The sequence below is a fragment of the Nanorana parkeri genome, unplaced genomic scaffold (assembly GCF_000935625.1).
Source record: "Nanorana parkeri isolate BGI_ZX_2015 unplaced genomic scaffold, ASM93562v1 scaffold382, whole genome shotgun sequence".
Taxonomy (NCBI): Eukaryota; Metazoa; Chordata; class Amphibia; order Anura; family Dicroglossidae; genus Nanorana; species Nanorana parkeri.
Genome location: NW_017306650.1, coordinates 655,773 through 667,183, shown reverse-complemented (window position 1 = coordinate 667,183; position 11,411 = coordinate 655,773). Strand labels below are relative to the sequence as shown.

Here is an 11,411-nt window from a genome sequence, read left to right as displayed (position 1 = left end):
TTCTTATTTTTTATATAATTTTTTTCTTATTTTTTTACTTTTTAATCACCTTTTTATTTAATTATTTCATATTATTATTTTTTTATTCTTTATTTTAAAACATTTTTTAATCAATGTAAAAAAAATTTCACCTAACTTTATTGTAACAATCCCCTGTGTGATAGCAATTGGAGGTGGCAGGTTTTCTTTATTAAACCTGTCACCTCCAATACAGGAGTTCTAGCGCAGCACTGTACTGGAACTCCTGTGACAGGTGAGGGAGGAAGAGCACAGCTCTCCCCTCTCACTGTGTACACGGAGCGGCAGGGTTAGTTTTAACCCTGCCTCTCTGCTCACTGCATCGGTGGCCAGTGAGGAGACAGACTTGGCGGCGAATCCCAGAGGGCGGAGCCAGCGAGGAGAGAGGTAAATGCAGGGGGGAGGGGGGGAGGAGGACCGGCTGCATGCAGACTTTTTACATGTGATCTCGGCAACATCGCCAAGATCACTTGTAAACGAACAATCGGCTTCCCTCACTCTACATTTAGTCTTGCTTGTGCAAAGCAGGACTAAATGTAGAGAGGGCAACTTACCACCCGGCGCCCGCAACTTCCTCACAAGGACACTGCCCCTCTGCGCCGGGCCTCAGTGTCCTTGTGGGGAATCCGGCCCTGACCACAACCTGGAATTGGGTGCAAGAGTGTTACAACCCGAGTCTCCAGGGATCCCGTTACCATTACATGTTTTCATTCATATAAAAGGCTGCCCTTTTAAACTTGCATCAGGATTATGTTATACAGACAATGTGTGCAAATATTGCTTGGTGAGGCATTTTTTTCTGATAAAGTAGAGCAAGGGAGAAATAGTTGAACATCATATGTTTATGACATTTCTTCCCAGTACTTAAAGCCCATTTAAGGCTATAAGAAAGATGTTTAGAGGTTGGCACACAGCTAGTGTCACTGACTGGTTGGACGTGGAACAATGATTTGAGACGCTAATCATTAATCAGTGTCAGTATGTTCCCTTCTGTTCCATTATTTCTAAACACGTTATACAGCAAATACAGCTGTTTGATCAATCTTATGTCTACATGCACTTAATAAATTATTATTATTACTGTTATTATTATTATATCAAAAAACCTCATATTCTACCCGCAGCATCATCTACTAGTGAATTTCAGATCTTGGCCAATCCTTAAAGGGGATACCCACTAGTTGGACCCACCTTTCCCCCATCCTAGTCATTGTTTCTTTTATGTACATGAAGACAAAAGAGCCCCAAGGTTCATAGTTTAGGGTGGACCTGAACTCCGAAAGTGAAAATAATTGATAATATTAATTGTGCCCATGCCATTCCCTAAAACATTTAGCTTTTGGCAAGAATTCCGACTCCTTGAGCCTTATATTTGTAGGGTGAGATCGTCTAAGGTGCTGCTGCCTCTAACTGGGAGATTTGGAAGGAGATTTTGTGATGTCACTACTGTGCTTCTTCTTGCTGGAGAGGAAGATATATCTGAGGACCTGCAGTGCAAAGATCTCTATGCTTCTGCTTAATCCATTCTGCAGATCTGTGCTTTCTCCTGCTGCTTCTTGAATATTCCCCCACCAGCCATCAGATCCCCTGTCTGTAGAGGTACAGCTCTGACATAAGGAAACAAAGTCCTGCTTTGATCACTTCGACACAGGGACACAGTTCAGAGCAAGGCATAGTAAGTCCGTATTGGGGAAAAGCTCAGCTGCAGGGAGCTTTCAGGCAATACTGGGACTAGTCCTTTGCTCTGTCGGCCTTTTTAACGTTCACATTTCAGGTGCTTTTTACCTACCTTCATAATAATCAGGAGTTATATTCTCAGAATTTACCTTGCTGGCAAAACTTGCTGGCCACACGGTACACTCTGATTGTACGATCTAAGTTTAGAGGGAACTCTACTGAAAGATAAATGTGTGGGCCTACATAAGGTTCAAAACATGTTAGGGAGGTTGCATGAAACAGTAATAGGCAGAGGCGTAACTAGTGACCTCAGGGCCCCGATGCAGGAATCCATGAAGGATCATTTCAAAGTTGATAACACATTGAAATCTCTGCATAATGAAAACATAAAAAAACAGTTAGACACGTAGATTTTTGAAAACATGTTTATTGTGTCATGGACAGTAGAACAGTACTATTTGCTATTATGGCTTTTTCAAAAGCTGTAGAAAATACACAGCACCCAAATATTTGTCTTACTTTATTTTGTTAGCTATGTTGTTATTTCATCTTATAGCTTTACCTTTGCAGGTTAAAAAACCCCAAAACTGTTGATTCATAATGTGTTTGTAATGCACGTTGTTTAGATGTATGGGTAGGATGAACACCAGGTATGCAGCTAAATACATAGTTGCAATTCATTTATGGAAAGTATTTTAGCTGCCAAAAGAGTTCTAATTCTTGTCATCAATAGCACAGCTTAGTCAAGAGCACAACTCCAGCCTTCTGAATGGACAGTGAAGGAGCAGGGGCACATCAATAGGTTACTCTCTTTACTGTACTTCAACAATGGCTAAACCATTGGCATGGATCTTGTTTATAGCTACAACTATATAGTAATATTAAAAAAGAGAACAGGCCGTATGTTTTAAATGATTCATAAAGCAATATCCTGTAAAAAAAAGCTTTTTGCAACTATTTTCTGGGTCTGTGTGCTACTGTGCTCAGCATTCTGGTGTGTGAATTACTGTTCTTTACACTTGATTCAACACATGAGCCGTGTGACCTCTTGAATCTATATATTTTCAGAGTTATCTTGTACAAAATGACTGCTCTCTGCTCTCCTATAAGTAACACTGGTGTACATTATGCATGAGCCTTAGAAAAACAAATCTATTTTCATTTTTTTTATTTGATGCTTATCATTTGTGTCTACCAAAGTGAAGCCATAGTCAATCACTTTTTTTCTAATAATGATTTCTCAAACTAAACCGAACAATACAGTTCAACCTTATTATTATTTTTCTTGGGAAAATACCCGTAAATAAAGCAACTTCTGCATCCAGGGGCATGGATCTGTACAGACGTGCAAGTTCAGGTCGGCTTGTAGCAGTGTACAGGCATTGAGTTGTACAGGCGGCTGCACGCACCAGCTATTACTTCCAGATGCAGGTTTCTGCATGGATGTACATTCTCTATGGCTGTGCATGTCCCTGTAAATGAAGCCTAATGCTTTGACACAAAAACTTTGAAGAAACCCTTTCCTCTGACAATGTTTACTAAAACCGCTGCCAAATATGTAACATATATCAACAAACCATCTACACAGCACGAAAAAGTAAAGCCATGCTGTCAGTTACAAAGACCTCTTAGCCTATCTTGTGACCATCATGTGACACTGCATATGTCAGGGGACAGGGGGGGAGGGGGTGCTAGTAGTTACTAACTTCTGATACGCAAAAATGTGGATATCAGACAGTGCTGCTTGGACTGCTTACATGTACTGGAAAATGAAGGAGTGTGTTTGTGTTTGCATGCTTTAAGAATGCAAAGGTCCACTTTAAATAAATAAGAGTCGATTTACTAAAGTAGTATAGGCAGTCTCCCCATTAGGTAAAATTCCACTCACTTTCTGTCCAGATAATGAGTATTAGGACAGGAAGTGAAAGGAAATCATTTTAGTATGGACAATAAGCGGTTGTAACCCTTCCCTGCTCTATCTGTGGTTCATGTTATAAAAATAGAAGTTGATTTACTAAAGGAGTATAGGCTGTCTACTTTGCAAGGGAACTTTCCCTTAGCTTAGAGAATGAGGTGAAGCTCTGCTAACTTCCATCATCCAATCATGTGCAAGCAAAAATGCTGTTTTTTTTAACATTTTCTTTGCACATAATTATGTGTTCTTGGGCAAGTGATTTTTTACCACAGTCACTAAGCTAATGTAAAATGTCTTTGTAAAGTGAACAGTCTATTTGCCTTTAGTGTGTAGATGTCCTTTCAAAGCAATGAGTGTGAAAACAAAACTAACTCACCATAATCCCTCCACTCATGGTCATGGTAACTGCAAGACCAGACGTGTACTATGTTCCTCTGTAACCTCCTAGTTTGCAGCTCCCTCCAACCTCACCCTAATACATAGAACTCCAATGGGCACCACTAAGCCTTGTGATGATAATTTGTACCAAGCAGTTACAGTATAGCAACTTATGCAGTCTATACAGCCTCAATGGCTATATGCAACACCAACTAAACTCATCAGGAAGCAGCATAGAGCCAAATAGTGGGACACAGACAAAGACGTATCCAAGATGAGCTTTTTAAGCTGAACTTAATACATAGTTTTTGTGATCTTCTTTAGTCAAATCAGTGATATAAACAACCATTAAATAATACATTCATATTGATTTAAAATAAACTATAGGATACCAATAATAAAATCTGCACAGTGGGAGGTAAAAGGCTTCCCATCTGATAGACAGTCTATGGAGGCAACATAAGCAATAGCCAACCTGTATTCTGCAGGACTCACTGTAGAGAGGTGTTACTACATTTGACAAGTGGGAAGGAGGGTTCCACGTTTACATAAAAGTGAAATTCTCCTTTTGTTTAAATATGCAGAAAAGACTGTACAAAATAGTTCTTAAAAATGTGACGCTTTGCTATGAATAGATTTCTAGGTATTTCAGATATAGCTCTGAATCATAGTAAAATAATATAAATATCCTTTTTTGCAAATTCATCTTCACAGCAGAAAGGGGATGATTGACATCCGTAGTCTTGGATAATCCTTGAACTCCCTGATATATCTGTGATGTTTCTCCTTTGCCCAAATTGTCATCTGAATAAAACCGATCAGTGTAAATAGTCCAACTGTTAGTAAAAAAACAAAAAAGAACAAAGGTTTTTTAATCCTGGCCCACATCATAAGAGATCAAGTACAGTATTAAACCAAGGTACATGTGTTCAAGTGCTACAAATAATTGCCTTTCAGCCGCATGAAATCCAACACTTTTATTTTAGATTGAATAGAGTGTCAACTTTTTATTACTATGAGTGTCAACGCCTGGAAAACTTTTCATTACTTGTATTTGAGAGATATCAGATAGAACAGCTAGTGGAAATACCACCGAAAGGGGCCATTTTGAAAGAGTGGGGAATTGTAAAAACATATGTCTGTCAGTCTCCCCATTAGATAAAATTCCCCTCACTTCCTGTCCAGGTCATAGGTTTTAGATCGAACTGGAAGTGAAAGGAAATCCTTTTAGCTTGGACAGAAAGAAGTTGTAACCCTTCCACGCTTCTCCGGTGCTGGACTGTATAGTGACTAGAATTAGAAGATGAAATTACCTGAAAAATAGGATTTTTGTACTCAACATCAAATCCTTTTCTCTGCATTTATTGAAGAAGCAATTTCTTCATTTAATGAAAGGGTTATATCGCCACCTGCAGGAGAAGGATGCTAGGGACAAAACAAGAAGCACAGCCTTGGGGGTGGCCCCTTCTGGTGGTTCACCCCCCACTAGCTATAGGCAGCTCAGTTAATCCCAAAGCAGTAGAGACCAGAATGACAACTTCCAGAGGGGAGGGACCATGTCCTTCAATGAACTCAGAGAAAAGGATTTTACGGTGTGTACAAAAATCCTATTTTCTCTTTTGTTCATTGAAGGACACAGCCATTTCTTCCTTTAATGGAACGGACGTCCCAAAATAGTGAAAATGTGGGGTTGACAACCAAACAGAAAAAAAGGAAAAACCCACACACTAAACAGCCGCTTGTAGAACTTTGCGGCCGAAACCAGCATCCACAGAAGTAACCACATCAACTTTATAGAACCGAGTGAAGGTGTGTACCGACAACCACGTGGCCGCCTTACAAACTTGTACAACAGAAGCCTGATGCCGAAAAGCCTAGGGAGTACTTACTGACCTGGTAGACTGACCCTTAAGGGCATGGCCTGAAAAAGCTGCCTAATCCAACGATAAATGGTGGCCACAGAGGCCGTCTCACCTTTCCTGGAACCCTCAGTAACAACAAAATGGGAACATGTCTTACGAAAGGATTCCATAGCAGAAAGGTAGACTCGCACAGCCCTAATGACATCCAAACAGTGAAAAGCTATCTCTTTAGGGTGCATCGGACAAAGAGAAGGGAGGATGATGTCCTCATTGATATGAAAGGTAGAAAATACCTTAGGCAAAAAGGAAGGCTGTGGACGAAGAACCACTTTGTCCTTATGTAAGACCAAAAAACTGAGGTTTACAGGACAAGGCAGCCAATTTTGAGACCCTCCAAGCTGAAGTGATAGCAACAAAAAAAAAAACTTATGTGACAAGGTCAACAAAAGGCACTTCCCTAATATTCTCAAAGGGAGGTTTCTGCAAGGCAGGGTACACAAGGTTTATATACCATGAGGGCAAGGGAGCACGAACCGGAGGGGAAACACGAGACCCTCTGGGTAAAAGGTACAAATCAAGGATAACTAGGCCAAGGGGCGTTGAAAAAACAAAATCGCCAAAGCCATAACCTGACCTTTGACAGTTATAAGTGCCAAACGCTGATCCACAGTCCTTTCAAGAAAGCCCAGTACTCTAGCAACCAAAAAAGCATGTCAAGACACCTGAAGAGACTCGCACCGCGAAATATAGGTTTTCCAAGTACGATGGTAAATCTTTCATGATGTAGACTTTGGACAGTCCCTTATCATTCAAAACCTGGCTTCGGTAGAATCGGATAATCCCCTATCCTTCAACACCTGGCTTTAGCCACACCGTTAAAGCCAGCGACGGTAAAGAAGGATGGTAAACAGGGCCCTGCGACATCAAGTCTGGCCAAAGGGGAAGTCGCCATGGAACATTCGTGACTAGATCAGAGGCGGACTGACCATTCGGTCCGTCGGGCACTGCCCAAGGGCCCGCGGCCACGAAGGGGCCCGTCACCGACCCGTGTTCCTTTTCGCCGTTTTCCAACCTGCAATCAGCATATTTCATTCGTGGGCCCACCAGACCCTGCCGCCACCACTTTAACACAGCACTGCCTGATAGTATGACAGTGGCAGCTGGGCAGGGCCTGCCTTTAGCTGCTCTTCGATTGGCTGCTGCTCCCTCGGTTCAGCTCCTGGATTGTCTGGCGGGCTGCATGATTAGGTCCTTCGATCTGTCCTGCACACACAAGGCTGGAATGGTGTATTGTATCAGATCGGTGCAGGGATGGAAGGTGTGTGTTTACATGGGGGAAAGATGGAGATCACCAGCACTCATTTTTTTACTAGGAGACAGTTGGCTCTGTGTTCTGTGTAAGGAGAGGGGGGGGAGGGGGGGCTCCTTGTACGAGGAACAATAAACAAACTTAGATAAGCCGAGCAGCAGGAGAAGAACTAAAAGGAGAGAAGGGGAGAGAGGGGAAAGGGCTTTGAATGTCAAGGAGAGATGAACAAACAGCAAAGAACAGTAGGGCAAAACCACAATATATAAAGGCAGAGCAAGGTAGATGACTGTATACAAATGGCGAATAAAAAGATCACAAATGTCATTTCATGATAAAATATAACAAATTAAGTACAATACATCATATCATCTGTTAGCATGCAAGCAAGAAAAGCAGACTACCTGTCATATCGCCTTGCTTTGCATACAACCACGCTATGTGTAGTATGTAAAATGCCTATAGGGTGGAAAGCATCATGCGTGTCTTAATGCATGTCATATGACAAATGAGTACTGGTGATCTCCATCTTCTACGATTTTGGAATACACGGTGCCATCCGTGCAATCACTACCAGCACCACAATCATGTATCCAGGTCTAATCGCTGTAAGGAGTGCAGGTGACACATCACAACACTACATATATACATCGAGGGACAGTGACAGCTTGAGGCTAGGTTCCCACCTGCACGACACCCGGGACGCGTGCCCTAGGATTGCGCAGTCCTGTACAATGCAGGCAGCGAATTGCTTTTAATTTCAAAGGGGTGACATCTGCGCAGCAATTGCAGAAAAAAGGTACATGTACCTTTTTTTTTCATGATGCACGGCTGTTTTAGTTTCATGATCGTTTTCGGAAGCATGGGCAGAATCGCAGCAGGAAACCGCGCAATCTGGTCTGCGCGACTGGGGTGTCATTGGAAAATAATGGCACCCACAGCACAATCGGTTCACACCTAGACAACTTCTGACCACGCAGCAATCCGTGCAGTATCTTGTGCGATTGCCACCCGGTGAGGTGTCGCTTAGGTGCGAACCTAGCCTCAGACTAACAAATGTACTCAAAGATGTAGGGCGAGTGAAAGTAGCGCTGTGAACAATTCACCGAGCCATGCATGACACGTATTCTCCACTGGGCTGGTGCATGCATTTTTGCCTACACAGGCAAATCTAAATTTTTCTGCCTGCACTTTCAGGCTGCATCCTTACACCAGCTCTGCTTAAACTGCTTGCCAATTGGCGCCGGCTCCCCCTGGCTTTTGGACTGTCCAGCGCTCCCAGATCCAGGTGAGAAGAGATGGTGGCATGACGGGTGTCACTCTGGTACTTCAAGGACCTGGCCTCCTGTGGGGCAACCTACTACACCCACCTGCTGGCACCGTGAGACAATTACAGACTCATTTACAGACCTGCTGAAGGTAAGGGCTTGCCCGTGTTCTGGCATGGAAGGAGCTGCCCATTAATGTGTGTGCAGGTGACGTTCCACAGGGATCAGAGTGCGTATGTATGTATGTGTGTGTGTGATGGCTGAACCTGGAAATTATGTTGTGTATTTGTCATTCTAACTGCTTAGTCTGTGGTCTGCCATGCATTGGTGGTGGTCTGTGGTCAGCTGTGCATTGGTGGTGGTCTGTGGTCATCAGAATCGCAGCAGGAAACCGCGCAATCTGGTCTGCGCGACTGGGGTGTCATTGGAAAATAATGGCACCCACAGCACAATCGGTTCACACCTAGACAACTTCTGACCACGCAGCAATCCGTGCAGTATCTTGTGCGATTGCCACCCGGTGAGGTGTCGCTTAGGTGCGAACCTAGCCTCAGACTAACAAATGTACTCAAAGATGTAGGGCGAGTGAAAGTAGCGCTGTGAACAATTCACCGAGCCATGCATGACACGTATTCTCCACAGGGCTGGGGCATGCATTTTTGCCTACACAGGCAAATCTAAATTTTTCTGCCTGCACTTTCAGGCTGCATCCTTACACCAGCTCTGCTTAAACTGCTTGCCAATTGGCGCCGGCTCCCCCTGGCTTTTGGACTGTCCAGCGCTCCCAGATCCAGGTGAGAAGAAATGGTGGCATGACAAGTGTCACTCTGGTACTTCAAGGACCTGGCCTCCTGTGGGGCAACCTACTACACCCACCTGCTGGCACCGTGAGACAATTACAGACTCATTTACAGACCTGCTGAAGGTAAGGGCTTGCCCGTGTTCTGGCATGGAAGGAGCTGCCCATTAATGTGTGTGCAGGTGACGTTCCACAGGGATCAGAGTGCGTATGTATGTATGTGTGTGTGTGATGGCTGAACCTGGAAATTATGTTGTGTATTTGTCATTCTAACTGCTTAGTCTGTGGTCTGCCATGCATTGGTGGTGGTCTGTGGTCAGCTGTGCATTGGTGGTGGTCTGTGGTCAGCTGTGCATTGGTGGTGGTCTGTGGTCAGCTGTGCATTGGTTCTGGTTTGCGGTCTGACTTGCATTGGTTCTGGTCTACGGTCTGCCCTGCATTGGTTCTGGTCTGAGTTTTGCGATGCATTGTTTCTGGGCTATGGTCTGCCTTGCATTAGTTCTGATCTGCGGTCTGCCTTGCATTGGTTCTGGTCTTTGGCAGACTGACCATTTGGTGGCTTTACTGCATGCGCTGAAGCATTCTGCACATGCAATATGTGCCCAAACCTCCGCTCCTAGATTATTCAGTTACCCTGCCAATTTTCCTACTAATTTTCCTGCAATTCACCCAGGATAATTGGCAGAATTAAAGAATCTCGGTTAAAAAAAAAACAGAAAAATTCTGCCATTTAGCTCACTTTTCAAATCGCCTATATTGTTCTAGATTTTGAACGTAATTCCCCCGCACTTTACTTTTATGTGAATAGACCTGCTTTTTTGAAAACAGTGTGGAGAGATCATTTCTGCAACACAAGAATGTATATGTGGGTGGGGCCTATATATGTGTGGAGCACAAGGGGCCCCATAATCTCGTATTGCCCGGGGGCCCCACGTATTGTAAGTCCGCCCCTGGACTAGATGCATCAGATCCACGTACCAAGGACGATGAGGCCAATCCAAAGCTACCAAGAGAACCTGTATCCCCTCGACTTACACCCGCCACAGCAGCCTTGGTAGGAGCTTCAGAGGAGGGAATGCATAAATTAGTCTGTAATTGTCTCACGGTGCCAAAAAAGCATCCACCATGTCCGCCCAAGGATCCAGAGTTCTGGACACAAAACTATCTACCTTTTGGTCTAGATGGAAAGGCCAGAAGATCCACATCTGGAGTCCCCCATCTTTGGCAGATAGTTTGGAACACCTTTGGATGAAGGGCCCATTTCCCTTGATCCAGACCTTGATAACACAGATAGTCCACCTGCCAATTTTCCACGCCCTGGTATGTAGACCGCGGACATAGCCAGAACGTGACTTTCCGCCCAATGCAGGATGTGAGACACCTCCAGGGCAGCAGCCTGACTCCTTGTGCATCCCTGATGATTCACATAAGCTACGTGTGGTTCGAGTAGAAACCCTGAAACCTTTCCGACAATGGAACTGGAATTGGGACCACCACCCCCAAGCATAGTAGGTCCTGAATTGCCAACTGAAGGTTGCTCAAATGTGATGGGAAAAGACGAAGATTAGACAGAAAAAAACAGGCAGGGAGAGGAGAGAAATTCAATTTTGTAACCTGAAAGAATCAGTTTGTGAACCCAGAGGACCCCCGAACCCCCAAATGCCCTGCCAGTGGAGAATCTAGAGCCCCCAGCAGCTTCCCAACCAGACCAGGCAGAGCTGCAGCAGTGCCCTATCCTCCTAGATGGGCGGAAGACAGTGCTGATGTCAGCGCCACATTTCTGCAGCACCCCACCCCTAGGCCAGACCGAGCCACAGCATGTACGAGTGGCTCTGCCTGGTTCTGCTTCTAATGTACACTTGAATTGTATACAGTTCTAAATGTATGCTGAGGCTGAACAAAGCATAAATAAAAGGTAAGAGATAATCTGTATTTAGTGTCATATTTGTAGAAAATGCATGAGAGATGCAAAGTGTTATAAAATCAGTTCTAAAATAGTGATGTAACAGCATGAATAGAAAATGATTGCAGTAGATAAGCACCAATCATGGGCAGGTTGGAGAATTCCAGGAAATTCCTCTTTTAGCCTTGCTAGCAGCAGAAGTAATGTGTTCCAATTCACAGGCTGCATGCCTTGCATACAGTGTCCAGTAGCCATCAACATTATACAAAACAATCATCTGTCAAG

At 43.9% G+C, this 11,411-nt stretch overlaps 1 protein-coding gene across 1 annotated transcript in view; it reads right to left on the bottom strand.

Moving 5' to 3' along the window:
• Positions 1-4,696: 4,696 nt before the first annotated feature.
• Positions 4,697-11,411, bottom strand: part of LOC108789250 (very-long-chain enoyl-CoA reductase-like) — a 51,429-nt gene continuing 44,714 nt past the window's right edge. Inside the window, exon 13 of the mRNA XM_018559214.1 lies at positions 4,697-4,824. Coding sequence (XP_018414716.1) covers positions 4,697-4,824 — 128 coding nt within the window. The remainder of the gene's footprint in view (positions 4,825-11,411) is intronic.